This window comes from Seriola lalandi, unplaced genomic scaffold (genome assembly GCF_002814215.2).
Source record: "Seriola lalandi dorsalis isolate HSWRI2012SDOR001 ecotype SW California unplaced genomic scaffold, Sedor1 jcf7180002054657, whole genome shotgun sequence".
In the NCBI taxonomy this organism is placed as follows: Eukaryota; Metazoa; Chordata; class Actinopteri; order Carangiformes; family Carangidae; genus Seriola; species Seriola lalandi.
This window is the reverse complement of record NW_019525210.1, coordinates 672896-690825: the sequence shown is the minus strand read 5'-3', so window position 1 is coordinate 690825 and position 17930 is coordinate 672896. Positions and strand designations below refer to the sequence as shown.

The window sequence follows — 17930 nt, the reverse complement described above, 5'->3', positions numbered from 1 at the left end:
GAACCAGTGATTTTGTTTGACACAAGGAGGAACTATTTGAGAAAAGTGTGCCTTAACCATTCAGCTGCCGGGATGACCTAATAATAGGTGTCTTTGATGTATCAGTTTGTGTCATTAACCCTGACAATGAACCATGTAATAATTCAGCTACTGTAACATCAGTTGGTAAGTAAGTGGCTAAGTAAGTGAGCCAAAAGACACTGTATTAATGCAGTTTTCATCAGAGCAATGCATATAATTGTGTATCTCTGTTTGTGGTATGCCTTGCTATCACTTCCTTGTTGATCTTTGATGAAAGCTGCATGACAGAAAAACAGTCAACCAGTGAAGCCTGGTCAAAGATACATTCAGTTCGTTCAGCAAGATGTCCACAGATATTCAAGCTGCTCCACATTTGAATGTGAGATATAGTGGACGAGAAAGTGAGATGAGTGAAAGAGTGGAGATCCAAGAGAATGAAGACCATCACACCAATAGTGGGCTACAGAAAACTGGTAAGCATGAAATAACAGCAAATGAATACTGTAAAAAGTAAACGTATGTAATTGTTCACGTTGGAAATAAGGTCTAGCAATGAAGTCAAAGATCCTTTAAAAATGTGTTCTTCGTATTTTGTATTTTACTTCAGGACCATGCACTCAAAGGAATCATTCAGTTGTGAAAAGAAGATATTTCAGAGTTACTGCAGCGATTCTGGGAGTGTTTTATCTTCTGATATTTTCTGGAATCTTCATACGCTGTGAGGACTTACATGTTTACTTCATACCGACATACTGCAAGTCCTCTGTCAAATTTGTATCTGTGTTTTTATCAGTTTTGTTGTGAATTTGATAAACACATCATATCATTTTTCTCTTTTAAACAGTGGGTATCATCCTCAATTTTTTAATAGCCATGTGAATAGCAACAGTAACTCTAAACTCATGTCAATGGGCAAGAAGAGAACTACAATTACAACAAGGCTTACTCTGCATCATAAATTCAAGTAAAAAAAAGTGTGGTCTCTAAGTTAATCTGAAGGAGTATGTTTCTATTCTCTAAGTATGTGACTTCTAAGACGAAACTAAGGAAAAACCGCTGACAAGAAAGAAATGTGATGTGATGATTTAGACAATAACAATGATAAAGTGGAGGGCAAAAAAGTATTATGAGAAATTTCCATTACGGAAGTTTAAGTGTATCTACTCTGGAATTATGTTCACTTTATCTTGTTTATTTTAATGACTTGACGTCGCTCTGCTTTCTGTTTTATAATGCCAGATATTCTAGTCATTTTGCAGAAAGACCAACTCAGCACCACATATAACCAACTGAAAAACAGACATGACAACCTGAGCATCAGTTACAACCAGTCACAGCAGGAAGTAATCCAGCTGAAGGAGAAATATTCAGGTAAGAAAGGTTTCAAGAGAAATAGCAAATTTTCTAATACAACAGTTGCGGGTGGGAGGGTAACAAATACAATAGAGTAAATAGCAAATACAATAGGTGGGGTATTACCAATCTGACACTGAATGACACAATATCTACCACTAAAATACTTGTTTGACATTCAGGGAAGCGCTGTCCGACAGGATGGGTGAGATCTGGATTCAGTTGTTACTATAAATTAAATGAGAGTAAAGGTTTGAAGGAAATCAAAGAAGAGTGTGAGATCAGAGGAGGAAAGCTGATGGTCTTCAACAGCACAGAGAAACAGGTGACTGCCTCTATATGTTAATGTGTGTGATTTTTGATTTGAGTCATGTCTATGACATGAAATGGTGCATATTAAAACTTCTGTTGCCTAATTGCTGTTTATCTTATGTTACTGCATGTGTGCGGTTGATAAGATTAATCTAGTCTCTGAGAATTCAGAAAAATTTTTATCAGCCATGAAGGAAGTGAGGTCAGCCCAAATGGGACCAGTAGGTTTGACCAAATACTATAATACGACACAAAATACAACAATATTTAAGAAAGCAAACTGACAAAAGTGAACACACAACAGCAATTCAGAGGCAACAAAATTTAAGAACACAAAATCTCCCAATCAGGCATTTTTTCACAAAATATTACCCCCCCCCCAAAAAAAAAACAAACAAAAAAAAACAAAATTTACAACTTGTTGGGTCACAAATAATGTTATTTGGGGTGAAAACTGTAATATGATGAAAATAATAGTCTGTGAAAAAAGGCAAAACTATTTCTCTCTTCTTACAGAACTAGTATGTAAAGTAATATCTTTCTCTCCTGATTTCAAAACTTGACAGGATGTATAAATAAACTGCCCTTCCTGTTTAACTAGATGTTGCCTAGCCACCAAACCGCAGAAGTTTCAAGGCCTAGAAACTATATTTCAGAAAATGATGAGATTAGTCATCTAATTCAAAGAGTGATATTTATTTTTAATTTAATTACATATGACATTTTGTTGGTATAAGTGGGATAATACCCTCAAAGTTTGTATATTTCATGATAGTAATGGATTATGCAGAGCCCTCCATGATTCGCTCCTACATCATACACAATCATGGTGCATACAATTTTTTTGGTCTTATCCCTTACATGTGCTTACATACTTAATTCTGTCCCATAGTTTGTCAGCTACAAGTCCCCTCACTGTAACAGGAACATGACTGCTGAAGACAAGATTACAAAAACACTCTCAAAAACCATGGAGAGCAAAAAAAACAAATCAGTTCATCCTTGAGTCCAGGTGAACGTTTGTACCAAATTTGAACAAATACTCTCTAGGTGTTAGAGTGGTGGTGTTCATGAGAATGGGATGAATACACGTATACACGTGACAAAGTTATTTTTCCGCACACAACACAACCTGCCACACACACACTCTTACTAAAATGGTAAACTGCCAAACCACTCACTCCTCTTCCTATCGAAACATATCTAGCAACACATGCTCTAGGCACAGGAATGAACATCAACATGTCAAGCAGGAACTATTTGGGGCATGAACATTTACACATTTGTGTTTTAAGTTACATTTTCTTTTCTATTTCATGTATTGTATTACACAAATTACACCTATGTTATATAATAGTAGTGGTATGTTTTCCATTTGTCTTTCTGTATATGCAGAGAATATTCGGACAAGACGTAGGTGAAGAGGCACACACTTAGCTGTGTGGCTAAGGCATGCTTCAAATGAAACACCGGGAGAAGGAGGGGAAGGAAAGTAATGTCGCACCAGGTCTTGAAGGGATCACAGGAGCTGCTCTACCCTATCTAAACGTAGATTTGTTCTGTGGTAAACTGAAATGTAGTCTACTTTTTGAAGCATTTAATTCACGGAATAGACACTGCAACAGCTATGTAAGATCACTGTGGTGTTTGCTGAGAGTTCAAACCATCTGAAGTATTGATTTTTCACTGAAATGTTTTCAGAAGAAAATAATTGATAACGACCTGTTGTGTTTTGTCTTGTGCAGGGCTATTTTAGAGACAGGACAACGGAGGTGTGTTTTTTGTGTGTTTATATGTAGAAGTAGAAGTGTATGTAACTGAGGTGAACTGCATCCACTAGCAAGATAGTAGTTACCTACCTTCTCTGTCTCCTCTGGATTCTTGTGTGCTTTGTTTTGTAGTTGATATTTTAGTTTTTTTGTTTTATTTTCAGAGGTGTCTCTTCTAAAACATTACTATATTGTCTGCTTTGTTGATTTGCTTTATGAAATAGTTTGTGTTTCTGTATGTTATCATTTTTCTGTTTTGTGTCATCCGAAATGTGTTTTCGATTTGTCATGGCTTCTTTCTGCTTTGTCATGTTTTCTAAAATGTTGATGTGTTTTCAATTTTGTTGATCAGTTTTATTAAATAATGTGTTTTTTTTTGTTCAGTTTTGTTGTGTTTTCTGAGTTGTTGCTTTGTCATGGTGTTTTCTGCTTTGTTGTGATTTTTCCAGTTTGTCATTGTTTCTCTCTGTTTTGTCATGTTTTATGAAATGTTGATGTGTTTTGGGTTTTGCTGATCAGTTTTATTAAATAATGTGATTTTTTTCAGTGTTTTGTTGCTTTGTCATTGTGTTTTCTGTTTTGTCATGATTTTATTGTGTTTTGCCATTTTCTCTGAAATCTTTTTTGTATTGTGTTTTCTGATTTGTATATTATCATAAATACACATTCTAGTGTTACATTGAATTATGTTACTGAGACTGTTCTCTTTGGTAAATTCTAGATTACTGTTGTTCTCTCTTTAATCTTTGTTTTAATTTTCACAATCACTGCACAGAATTTATTAAAGCAGATGTGTCTGAAATATTAATGACAAAGTTCACTATTGTCCTTGTTTTTCTTTTGTTCGTATGTTAGTGTACAGAATTTAAGATGTGTGAGGGCTGTTGTGTGTACCAGTAGCATTACAGTGGTATTTGAAAACAGTTGTGTACTAGAATTATGAAAGTAAAATATGCACATTCTGCTTTCATTTGTTTTTGGGATGTGAATGGGTATGAGTGGGATCAGGGCTTTTCCTGCAAAAGAATGCTTAGCTCTCAGTGAGACCTACCTTAATAATTAAAGGAAAAAAATACCTCTGTAGATGTTGAAGCTGGACCCACAAAGAGAAGTCAAGTCCAGAGGGGGACTGCACAGCAGTGGCTTTTCATGCTGTCACTTGTTCTCAGACCAAGTATCAAAAAAGACGAATAGAAGAGAGTTGAAAGTCATGACATGGTACTTACCACTGGGCCTGGCTCTCCGCGATCACCTCTGGCTCCTCTGATTCCTGGGCCTCCCTGTTTGAAACACAAGTAGCAGGGATTGCTTAAAAAGCACACTATCAACACATTTAAATTCACAGCATCTTACTGCTGCCCGTGTGTCTGTAAAGATCGACAGCTGATCTTCCAACTCTGACAAACAAGCTGAGATAAGAGAAATATGAGTTTTAATCTACTAAAGTGAAAATTGAAAAGAAGACTGAGTGGGAATGAAATTAAAGCAACTCAAATTGCACATTAAACATGAGATGTGCTGGTGGTTTGTGTGTCTTTTTCTGTCTGTGTGACTGCATGGGTAAATGTGTGCTGCAGTCTGTGAATACGGATATATTCAGCACTGAGGTCCTGCTGTTGCTCTCTGCCTGTTTGCTAAACTGCTGCTGCAAAAACACATAATACAATACATATCGCATTATCTCCTGATGCAAAAATGGTGTCACTTATATTTTATGTTTATTCAGAATGATCTAAAGGCAGTGTCATTGTAAGATCAAATGTATCAAGCAAGACTTCGTCAGTGACTGCTAAGAATGTGTGTGTGCGTTTGTGTTTGTGTGTGGCTCACTGGTGGTCCAGCAGGGCCAGCAGGGCCTTTGCTGTCCTGGGTGCAGGTGCAGGCTTTGGGCAAGGCCGGGCAGTCTACCTCCTTCCTCTGGAAGATCACAGCATGATGAGGTTGACATGAAGACAAAAATAAAAAGAAGATATGGCAATGGGATGGTGTGAAATGTGATACAGTGAAAAAGTGGAAGTGTGATTATTAATACTTATCAAATGTGAATACAAGACATTTTCTACAATAATGTCACTGTACTGTACATTTCAGTTTCATTTATCCTCCACTAATAGGTTACCCCTAAAGATCAAACATTCTCCAGAAGTAAAAATGATGCTAACAATCAAATCGTTGGTATGTGAAAACCTCAAAACTAAAACATTGGTCTTTTTTTTTTTTTTTCAGATTTACAAAACCTATTAAAAAGGTTAGAAAAAATAGCATGTGACTAAAATTAACGCCTCTTGGTTGTATTCCTCCAGCAATCAGACAAGCGGCAGGAAATATGGTCACAACTTCTGTTCCTGAGTTAAAGTGTTGAATAATGGCCAGAGGTGTTTATGCAAATCATTATGATGTTACAGTGAAGTTGACCTTTGACCATTTAGATATAAAATGTCATCAAGTCATTTTTATCCGTAGAAACATTTGAGTTAAATTGTGTCATAATTAGCGTGTGAATTTTTGACCAAAGTCAAATCAGCTTCTGCTCGAGTCCAAGAGAATGTTTGTTCAAATATGAAGCCACACTAATCTGGTTTCACTGACTGGACTCCAGGTTTGATAACTCGTGACTCCAGGTAGCTTTTGTTGATGTCATCAGCCAAGACCTTCACTTTCTTACTACAGTGTGATTGTTTTAATGATGTATTCAGTATGGACAAGAACAACTAATGATTTGTGTGTTATTAGTTAATATAGATTGTTTTTGTTCATATTTTAAGACAAATTTATTCATAAATGACAGATTCCAAAGGGTTCACTTACTTTTTCTTGCTACTGTACTCTACACAATAGTGTGAGATTTTTGTTGTGGTGCTTCTTTGTGAACTCTTAATTTATATATCCTAGTAATGATACAGTAAATTCATTTAACAACAGTTCTTAAGTTGTTAACATCTATTCTGTGTACAGACAGAGGAGTAAACTGGAGGAAGGAAGGGTTGAGAGAAATATTAACTTTGACCTCACCAGACCAGGAAGTTCGCAGCACTTGTCTCTGTTGGCCCATGAAGTGCTGCAGACGATGTCAAAGATCTGGAGCTGGAACTGTGGAGGAGGACAAAACACAATAAATGTTAATAACACAAACTAACTGAGCTTTTGACATCTGTAGATGTATGCTTTACAATGAAGTAAACATGTCCCACATGACACAACAAATGAAAAAAATGACAACCAACAGTATATACTACTGTTCCTGCTCTCGCTCTCTCTCTCTCTCCCACCCCCTCTTTCTGCTCTCAACCTCAACGGTCGAGGCAGATGGCCGCGGGCCGAGGTTTCTTCCTGTTAAAAGGGAGTTTTCCTCCCCACTGTTGCCAAGTGCCACTCATTGTCGGAACTGTTGGGTTTCTCTATATAATATTGTAAGGTCTTGACCTTACCCTGTCACCTGTTCAAGTGCCTTGAGATAATGTTTGTTATGATCTAGTGCTATACAAATAAAACTGTATTGGATTGAATGAAAAAAAAACAACAACAAAAAAAGAAAAAACACATCAAGAAACAAATATAGAATTTGTATAAACAACAAAAAGTTGTATTCTTTTGATTCTGCCCTTGGTAAAATCCAGATTATGACACGATTCAGTGTATTTTATATGTGAAATTAATATGTGTCTTGAAAGTAATTGGTAACCGTCCACTGTCTGCCAGCAGCTAAACTCATACAAGGACAGCTTTATAGAAAGGCGGAACCCTCCCTTCCCTTTTTTGTGGAAGAAAATAGCCACAGATAAACTCACAACCGCCTGAAACTTCTCAGGTCACAATGTCAACATCTGAAAACTTTGTGATTAAATAAAATAAAACATCAAGTTAGCAATGAAAATGCATTCAGGAACTTTCTCTGTGGGATCTACAATGGCATCCAATTTTGGTGACTATAGAGGAGAGAAAACAGACGTGGCCTGACTAAAACAAATGTGATGGGAATCAACAGGGGGCTTTTTCATCAAAATATGAGGAGAATTTGAAGTGATAGACTTATTTCACATGGCAGGATTAAACTCACTAATGATCTGCAACTGCTACAAATCACTGAATGTCCTGAGGTATTTTAGTGCTCTGCAAATAAGGCTTTTAATCATAATCCTGTCTCATGGCAAAAAAGGTTATCTTGGGTTAATAGCTTTCCTTTGAATCTTTTTGCAAAGGTCTCTGTTTTCAGTTGGCTAATTAGCCATGGTGAATTCTGAGGTGCAAAATTAGAGTATTAGTCAGTACCACCCTATGATTCATGGGGTTTAGAAAATAGTGGGAGATTCTAAACCTCATTTTGGTTTGTGGAAACGTTCCAGAAACCAGAGTAGAAAGAAGCTGCTCCTGGAGGAAAATGTACAAAAACTGTTTCTCCTTCAAGAGAAGCTATATTTGTTCTTCCTTTCAATGTTTTTCTGGTTCAAGAACCTTGTTGTACCCTGCAGTTGCCTTGTTAATGTGAGTACAAAGTGTACAATCTCTGGTGTAGAGAAAAAAAGAGCAGATTAGCAGCAATGTCATGACCTCTTAAAAGCAAGCATCTAATGTCAGATCTGCTGTTTGTTCTCTTCCGTCACCGCTGCTCAGTTTTGACACGAATGTGGCCGGTGGAGGAAATAAAATAAATAAATAAATAAATAAAAAAAGACACATAAGTTGAATTCTTCAGCTTCAGACGAAACCGTTTTGGCTTGATGATGAAATGTCAGCATAGATGAAACCACTGTCAATAATATAAGTTATTACTCATGCAGTCATGAGTTGACCTTTTTTGGGAACATCAGTGTGATTAAGCCAATCAGAAGGAGGGTTTATTAGTTTTGTCAGGTTGATAAAAATCAGCTCAGGGATGTTTTTGTTTGACATGTTCAACAGTTTGAGTCATGATTGTGCTGCTGAGAGCCTTCCAGACAGATATTCGTTTCTATTAACATCACAACATGATGAAAATCCACTTGACATGGGTAATTCGTCAAAGTGATCATTTACTTGCTTTTAATTTCTTTTTTCTTCATATTTAAATTGGTGTCCTGCAGTTGGGAGCAGAGCCCAAAACTCTCCTTGGTGTAGCTTTCAAGCACCAACACGAATATCCAGAGAGAGACAGTGATAGTGAGAGATCAGATGCAGCGGGGAAACACTAAACAAGCATGAATATTGTGAACCTAGTCATTTCTCACAGCTACAATAACAAGTGAACATTTAGCAACCTTTGTTTCCGTTACTTTATTCAGTGTCATGGAGTCACAATGATGCTGTGTGAATATGAAATAGAGTAGCACCCGGTACCTTTTGTGAATGTATCTATCAGTGCTTATGTATGTGGTGTATGTGTCTGCATGCTTTCTTCACCGGCGCAGAGTTGTCCTTGTTCCCTCTGGAGCGGACCATCCGGCCCAAAACTTCCAGTCCATCAGTGGTGATGTTTCCCGCTGCGTTGATCGTTTTCTCGGCCACCATCTTACAGTCGATCACCACTTTGGCGCTCGTCTTGCTGATCGCAATGTGAAGCTGCATGAGAGGAAACACCGGACAAGGTCACTTAATTACTACTTTTAACTTGTTTCAAAAACATATCTTAGGGTCAGAGACTTTGTGTCTCAACAAGACATATTCATAACTTTATACACCCCACAGTTGATTATTGCAATGCTCTCTTCACTGGTTTACCAAATAAAACCATTTGACAGCTACAAGTTATTCACAATGCTGCTGCTAGTGTTTGAATTCTGAGTTTTACTTATTAAGTGGATAATTGGTCTGGGCCCTACATTTAAGATCTGCAGGAGCTGGTCAGTTTGTGGAGCCTATTGTTAAAACTAAACAGGGTAAAATCACTTTCAGCCACTGTGCTGCTGGAACCAGCTCCCAGTGGATATCAAGTCTGCCCAAACCGTAACTGGATTATAAAGAAGCTAAAAACTGTTTTATTCTCCACTGCCTTCATTTAATCTTTTAATCATGCACTAATTATATATTATCTGTTTTATAATCTGTGTTTTAATACTGTTCTTATATTGTTTTCTTATTATGCTTTTACCTCTATTTTTCATGCTTCTTTTAATTCTGACTGACCTCTGTGGATGATAATGTGTTATAAAGATAAATTTGCTTTTCCTTGTTGTTAGTCAACCTGACTCAATATAGTAATAAACCACCTCAGTTGATGGACGGCCACTAGGCGTATGTCCACTTGTGTGTGTGTGTGTGTGTGTGTGTGTGTGTGTATAAATCCATATTTAAACATTTACAGGCAGTGCACAAGTTCCTATGACCTGCATTAGCACTGGAGAACTGTAATAAGACTCCTGTGGAGAGTGTGACGTGCAAAGCAACAAAGAACCATCAGTAAAAAAAAAAAAAACTGCTAAAGTTGACAACCAGAAACATGAAGTTACTTACAAAGTGAAGAAAAACTCTACTTTTGTGATTTAAAAGAGACAATTTAATCTATAGAGTCATTTAAGACATGACAGTCATTAGTGACGCTCTCTGATCCATATCCACACAGACCTAAACAAATATGACAGACTTGTCGTGTAGGTGCTCCTGTAGGATTATAAAATCCGCTACGTAGTTTCAAGCAAAAATAACACACTTCAATGGTGAAATGTTTTTTCATGTCAAGTCATTTGGTAGCTAGTCATTGTAAACAATATGAAGTTATTTTTTATACTGTACAAACTGATGTCCCTGAGGAGGATCAGTCTCTCACTCCTTCCTGTATCTGCAGTTACTGGAGACTGAGGGTTTTAGCTTTATGCTGTGGTAGAACAGCGCCCTCTTCCTGTGAGGTGCTGTAAAGTTATCATGCAGATTTCCCTCCAAATCCAAATTGGTGTTAAAGGTAAAAATACAGATTAGAGGCGGACGATTGCTTATAGTCCACTTTACTGCATTCATTTATTTATCAGTATGATGTAAATGAGACAGATTTCTCCGAAGGGCTCATTTTTAAGGTTGAGACACTGATAAACATCAAATCACAAAAAGAAGGATACAGCAGAAATGAAAGCAAACCTGGTAAAAAACCATTAAAAACAGACACAGAAGCACTAACACTTAACTGCCACATCTTATCTGTTTGTTTCCAGCAGTTACATAATGCTTTTAAGTTAATGTGATGACAATATGTGGGTGGGGGTGTATGTTTGATTCTAGTTGACTGCTATAGCAACTAACTATGTTTCACCAAAAACACATCCAAATGTGTTCCACAAGCTTTATATAACAAGTAATGCACATAACAGTTAAACAGGAAGTCCAGTTGGTCATGAACGGGCACGTGCGTGAGAGCATGTCTGTTGGTTTGTCTTTTGCCGACTCTACGTGTATCTATGTGTATGAGGATTTATGAGTATGTCATAGGTGACCCTGTGATAGTGGCTCTGTGACGTTGTGATGAAATGCTTTGTAATTATGCTGCAAACCAATTTCCCTACAGGGACAAATAAAGTGTCACTCAAATAAATTCTAGAAGAAGTCTTAACAAAACTTTGCTTTACAGGGAGACTGCTGAGTTGATAACAATCAATTAAAGGCATTAAAAGTCAGTCACTGGAAGCGCACCGCGTGGCTCTGCACTGGCTTAGGGAGGAAACATTATAAAATCTGATTATACAGCCGTTATCACATTTCAGAGCAGCACAAGCTCGTGCTTAACCCTGTAAGGCTCACAGTTGCAAAATTGCATCGTCACATTTAGCTATCCTAAAAAAAAAAAAAAAAGATTTCTGAATGTTTTTTTGCTGACCATATTTTAATAGTCAGTCTATTGTTTATCCTTGTGAAGGTATTGGATAGAATATGTGTTTATAGGTCCTGAACATGAACTCAGACTACCTGCAAACTTTCCTCCGAGCTCATCTCTTTGTTTCACTGGACTGGATTTGTCAAGATTCAAGTAAGTTTATTACCTGAAATGTTTTTTTTTTGTTTATTACAATGTCTAGAACATGTAGATATTTAGTTGTTGTGGAAAACATTCATCAAATTTGATTTTCAGGCATGTGTTCTGGGGGGTGGATGCATGTATCCCTTTTAGTATGATAATAGAGGACAGAACAGGCCAGACAGAGTGGTGGAAGTGAAGATCCAAGATCTAATCCTAATCCTTTCCACAGTCACACAATACTGTCTATCTATACTTTCAGGTTATCTTCTACAAATAATACTTATATATATCTTGTATATGTATCTCATTATTTTTTACTTTTTCCATTTCAGAATGCCACCAGCACGGAGAGATTTTATCCTATGTTTTTTATTGATAAATGAATATTCATAAAGATATGACTGTTGTGCTATTATTACTCACAATGTGTACTATTATGGGGCTGAACAGGCAGTCAAGCCTGCAAATGAAGCCTCAGTTGTTCTGTATAACCAACCCTATGTTCACACAATGTGAGTACAAATACAGAAATTCTGCTTCCACTGAGGCCCAACGTTTCAATATTACAACGTTTTCCTAAAACTTACTAAAACGTAAGAAATTCTAAAACACTTGAATTTCTGCACCAGAGGCCTCCTACAGCAACATCTGGAAGGTGAAGATGCTCATTTTTTTCTATGTCTGGGTTTTACGGGGTTAAAGTGAATGCCTTTACTGTATCATGACAGAGCACGTTTATGGCTCCACCGCCTGACTTGAGCTGGAACTGGAACAAAAATCCAGAGTGCACACGGAACTGAAACTAAAATCGCCTCCCCGAGTGACGCTGCTATTTATATTTACACACACAGGTAGAACTGCTGTCACCGTGACAGACAGTCGAGTGCTGAACTGTGACGTGGATGAAAAGCTGCCGAGTGGCTCCTCAACACCATTAACCCTCCTCTCCTGTAACTTGAACACACCGCCCAGCTGTGGTCAGTGACTCCGCTTTACTGGTTTCATGCACACTTGTACACACACACACACACAGACACACACACACACGCACGTGCACACACACACACCTATTAACTCTCCTCTATAAGCATGTCATTGGGGTTAAAAGAGTTAAAAGTTCTCGTCTTATTTTGAGTTATTTAATTATTCTATCTTATTCTAGAAACTAAGCTGTGTGAACTTTTTTTTAAAACATCTCAGGTTGTCTGTGTGTGTTACTCTATTTTATTTAGATCTCTTCTCTATGGGGAGCAATTAAAATTCACAGCAGTACAAATTAAGTTGTTAAAATGTGTTTTTGTCCTGACAAAGAGAATTTTCAAAACGCACAACACACACAAGCAGCTGGAAAGAAAACAGGCCATAAACTTAAAAAACCTGCTCTGTAATTTTGATTCAGTATTTCTAAATTTAATTGTGAGATATAAACATGAGTGAAGCATGGTCAGACGTTACACTCGTGTTTGTATTTACTGTCAAACCAGAGGAGAAAAGTTTCCGTTTCTCTTTGTGACCTTTGCGGTTAGATCAGAGGAAATAAATGCAGCTCTTTATTCTTAGGTGTCTGTTCATTTTGGAGAGAAGAAATTACTTTCACTGTTTACTGCTTGGCATCCCCAGAAGATTGCAGTCTACAAAATTACACACGTTTTACAAACGGCGGGATCCAGACTACTAATACCCATCAATACTCTGCAATAATGGGATTCATTTCCATGGCAGTAATCAGAATGTCAGAGAAGATGTGACTTTGTTTGACAGTTTGATGTCTTTGGTTAATGTTCTGCTGCATTTGGGAATTAAGTTTAATCATCATGGAGACGTACACTGAAAAGAGTTTACATGAAACCAGTAGCAGATTCTGATTGGCTGGAGGGTGTCGTAGCCCACTTTACTTTGCATCCCCTTTACTGTTACTAGGCAACAGCTTCTCCTACTGGCTGGAGTAGTTAAGTGAAGTTTACTCTAAAATTGATGAATATAATGAGAACACAAAGCCGATCTCCCCATAAACAAACATCATTTACACTAACACACTCACTGATGTTAGTAGAGCTGAAGACACAGCCGTTACATTCAGGACAGACTTTGTGTTGAGTCATTATTTGCTGTACGGGTTGATCGTGTGTTTGCTCTGTTAAGTTTCTCTGCTGCTGTGAAATGGGTTGTAAATGTCAGGGTGATTTTTCATGTGGACTTACTCACTGAGTAAGGAAACAAACTTCATGTTGGGGCAGCAAATGAACTCACTGACACACAACACCAGCCAGCATGTCATTGTATCCTATTACATATTGTGGTACATTGTCAACAGAGAGAGATTTGACAATCCAGTGTGAAATCCAGTACCTAACACTTATTAATGTAAAAAAAAAAAAAAAGGAAATTTGCCTGAGAGTAGCAGTAAAAATAATTTCTGATTTCAGCATGTCTTTCTAAAAGTTTTAAACTAAAAACATGCAAAACTTTAGTGGTTAAATTAAAGTGTCATGGTGGCTTAATCTATATGAGAACAGCCAGCAGTAAATCTGTGCTCATAGAGTGCGCTACTGTTCACTACTGCAATGCACAAGTCCCTCTGACCTGCATTAACACTGGAGAACTGTAATACGAATCCTGTTGAGAGTGTGAAGTGTGAAGCAACACAGACCCATCAGTATAAAAACCTTGCTGAAGGATATTTCTACACCCCTTTCACATTTCCAAGATGTCAGCTTTTAAGGAAACTAAATAACTATGACAACCAGAAACAAGAGTTTACTTAGAAAGTGTGAAAAACATCACAAAAGCTGCAGAAAAACTAAACTTTTGTAACTAAGATGAGACAATTTAATCTTTAAAGTTAGTTAAGACACGACAATCATTATTGACGTCCTCTGATACATAATCACACAGACCTAAACAAGTATCACATAGACTTGTCAGGTAGGCACTGCAGGTGCTGGTCCTGTAGGATTATAGAATCAGTGGCAGACGCACGCACGCGCACACACACACACGCACGCGCGCACACACACACACACACACACACACACACACACACACACACACACACACACACACACACACAGAAATAGCAGAACAAAAGGTGAAAAGGTAAGCAGCATAAGCTCTGCTGACAGCGAGCAGAGAGAAGTGACTGCAGATCAGTCAGTGAGTCCCAGAGCGCTGACACACTGACTCTAACATAAGACGACTGCAAGCAGGTTCAGGCTCAGGGCACGACACAAATACAGCCTGTCAGGACTCCAAATGCTGTCTTACTGCTCAGCCAGGGTTTAGATAAGAGACGAACGAATGCAATGAAGGGAGGAGGAGGAGAGGAAGGAGGGAGAGACGGTGAGGAAGGGACAACTGAAAAAATAAATGATTCAATCGACCAAAGCCAGCTTGCCTATAAAAACACGAGTGAGTCAGGCAGTCAGTCGATCTGTCATTAAAAAAAAACAACCAGGTTAGTAATGTCTGTCAGTCACTCAGTCAGTACAACCAGCAGTCTGTGACTAATGTGTACTGTACTTCAGATCAAGATCAGCTGAGGTTAGTCTGTTTAATATCTTGAGGGAGTAGTTTAACTTAATGTCATTAATTAAACATGTATTGTAATTACCTCTCTAACAACCATTTTGCTGCTTGTGTCCACAGCATTCATCCGTACATCGCTACGGCACAAAGAGTGATCTTAAGTCTGTCAGTGACTGTGACAGATGATCAATCAGTCAGTGTGTTAGTAATCAGTCAGACAGGAGTGATTCTGACCTTATGGAAGCTGCCGTAGAAGAGTTTTTTGATTTCTGGCCCTTCGAAGGTCACCGTCTGAAACTCTCCTTTGTAGTCGTTGTTGAAGAACGTCAGAGTCTTCCCTCCGTCTGCAGGAAGACACACAAACTATGTCAAGAAAATAAATAATTACAAATAAACATGAAAGATTACTGCTGATAGTGACTGCCAGACACGTGTCCGACGCACATTAGATTTCATAGGCACTGATTTCATGATGGAAATCTGTGCAAAACAGCTTTTACCTGAATTTCTCCATCATGACAGCATGATTTTATTGGTTTGTAATTACATAAATAAAGCAGAGACAACAAAGCTAAATGAATGTCTTCGTATTTATTGGCTGAGGTTCCTGACTCACTGTCCAGGATGACTCCCACCAGCGGCTCGTTGTTTTTGTTGAGGATCTCCCAGAGGGCAAAGGGCTCCTCTGGAGTGTTGGGCAGCAGTCTGAACAGCAGGGTGATGGTGTAGTCGGAGGGAAGCCCCTCAGGGTGGATGTACCTGTGAGCCAGAATGGAAACATCAGACCCAGGTAAACACTGTGAAGCCTTCTTGGTTGTGATCTCTTTTCAGGCCGAACAGTTGGATTGTGGGTTCTCGGTACAGTCAGCTGGAGATATCACAGCTCGTTTTCTTTACCAGAAGCCATGTGAAGCCCCTTCATGTAACATACTGCAAGTCTATTGTGTGAGATCCATGCTGCAGTCAGCAGTAAACCATTCAATGAACAAGGCACTATTTTTGGAGTGGAGACGGATGAAAAGGGAATATATCTGTGTACCTGGTTGGCTGAGCCAGAAGTGCGTCACTGTGCAAGTGGAAACAGGGGAAGGTGTTGAAGGTGCCAGGTACCATGGAAATGCCAGACATGCTGCTGTACCGATTCTCCACCAGCCCAAACAGCTCCATCATACGGAAACCTGGTGACAGGTCAGGTGGTAGGAATTTAACCTTATTAACATCATATAAAATTAGGTCCAGGAACAATTGATGATTTAATGGTAATGGTCGCTGTGCTGGCCTCTGTTTGAGTGCATGTATGATAGCAAAGTAAATCTTTGTGTGCTGCAGTGCCCCCTAATGGTCATCCAACAGCAGTAGTTGCAGGCTGGGTAGAGAGCACATGTGACTGCTTCTTCTGCTGCTGTTTGTCCGTGAGTATTTCTTTTTATCTGTTTTTCAATACTACATAATATATTCGCTCTACATTTGTTTTGCTGCAAGTCGGGTCTTAAATGACTCTACTGACAACTAGCATAGGTGTAATCTGTTAGCTAACCTTTTCTTGCCCTATGATTCAGCACTGTTCTTATTTCTTATATAGTTATATCTATATTAATACAATGGGCATTGTTCAGATTCTGATTAGTGTTTTCCTTTTTCTGCTTGTTGCAGTTTTATAGTAAATTGTGGATCTTTTATCAAATATTCCAAAAAAAAAAAGTTAAGCCTTGTGTTTATTGGAGGACTTCAGTGTTTGCTAACTTGCTCTGAATGAGGACTGCTCATCACGAGGACAGTATAGGTGTGGACAGTGCTTTCAAAAAGTAACAGTGTCATTAAACATCAGATGCAACATTAACCTTTTCATGAAATTCACCCTGTTTCAGTAAGATTGATTTCTCAACCAGGGGTCTGGTGATTTCATCATTACATCAACTGGTCAGAGTGCATGTGTTTGCGATATATTCTTATATTCATTATAGCACTCTTGACATTTTGTTGGTCCTCACACAATTTGCTACCAATTAATGAAAAAAAAAAACAAGATTTTCTGGAGAGACACATTGTGTTTTAAGAGTGCATCTGGGTTTTTGAACAGTTTCATCATCTGCCTGCTGTTTGATTTCTGTGGCACTTGTGGCAACTTGTTAACGCCAATATTCAGTCCTGTTTATGAGACCAGAGGTCAGAGGAGAAAAGGATAAAGGAAAATATAGAAGAGCATCCTACAATGTTACAGAACAATTTGCACTATAAATGTGAAACAGATGCAGATGTGAAATAGATATTCTGTTTGTCTAAAGATCTCGAAAATGTGCAAAGGCAGCTACAAATAGACTTCTGAATGTCCTGCACATGCTCTGGGTGTTCAAGGCACTCACACACATCATACTGCTCATATCTGCTGAGCATACAGTGTGAATACATGGAGAACGCCTCTACAGTTTACAGCTGATTCGTATACAGGGGTTTCTCTTTGAGCAGCAGTGAAGCAACATGTACAATCTCTTACCTGGTGTTGTGCTTCCGCTCATTGGTATAGATGGACAAGCTGGGAAAGAAAACAAGGTGCATTTGATTAAGAAGACACATGCAGTCTCAAAAGCCAGTAAACCATTTTCAATACTGTAATTAAGAAATGTTTCAGATGACATGAATTTAGACTGAAAGTAACTGAACTGATCTGCTCCAGTATCACATCCAGACTCAGCTCTTCCACTACCAGAAACAGACTATTTCAAAATGTTAGATGGATAGAAAAAACGTTTGGTTGCTCACTGGCGGTGGCGGCTTCGCACACAAAGGTCACCAGCTTCTCTTCAATCTTCTTGAAGGCGTCCAGGTCGTCCACGAAGAAGACGTGTCTGTCGCTGGGTTTGCTGGCGATGCTCACCAGCTCGCCGTAGTCAGCGTCAGCGAAGCCAATGGCGAACACAATGTAACCTTCACAGCGAGACAGAGACGGAATATTTTTTGTTCTCAACATGGGAAGGAACCAGAGTGTGGATGAGGACTCTTAAATGTCTTCACCAAATATGAAGCGGCTGCTC

The 17930-nt window shown here is 38.4% G+C and overlaps 1 protein-coding gene and 1 long non-coding RNA gene across 5 annotated transcripts in view; one reads left to right on the top strand and one right to left on the bottom strand.

Annotated features, from left to right (window-relative positions):
* LOC111665676 (collagen alpha-1(XIV) chain-like) overlaps positions 1-17930 on the bottom strand; it is a 167274-nt gene that overhangs the window by 44087 nt on the left and 105257 nt on the right. For all 4 annotated transcript variants that reach the window (XM_023420750.2, XM_023420751.2, XM_087177840.1 and 1 more), the window contains 9 exons: positions 17659-17823; positions 17393-17431; positions 15938-16076; positions 15515-15657; positions 15133-15242; positions 8832-8990; positions 6468-6545; positions 5286-5372; positions 4682-4735 (listed from right to left, as the gene is read on the bottom strand). In XM_023420750.2, the coding sequence (XP_023276518.1) occupies positions 4682-4735; positions 5286-5372; positions 6468-6545; positions 8832-8990; positions 15133-15242; positions 15515-15657; positions 15938-16076; positions 17393-17431; positions 17659-17823 (974 nt within the window). The remainder of the gene's footprint in view (positions 1-4681; positions 4736-5285; positions 5373-6467; positions 6546-8831; positions 8991-15132; positions 15243-15514; positions 15658-15937; positions 16077-17392; positions 17432-17658; positions 17824-17930) is intronic.
* LOC147818287 (uncharacterized) lies at positions 318-4419 on the top strand. The gene is made up of 5 exons (XR_015438120.1): positions 318-494; positions 629-739; positions 1261-1392; positions 1557-1699; positions 3082-4419. It is a non-coding gene; the product is annotated as an uncharacterized LOC147818287 (long non-coding RNA).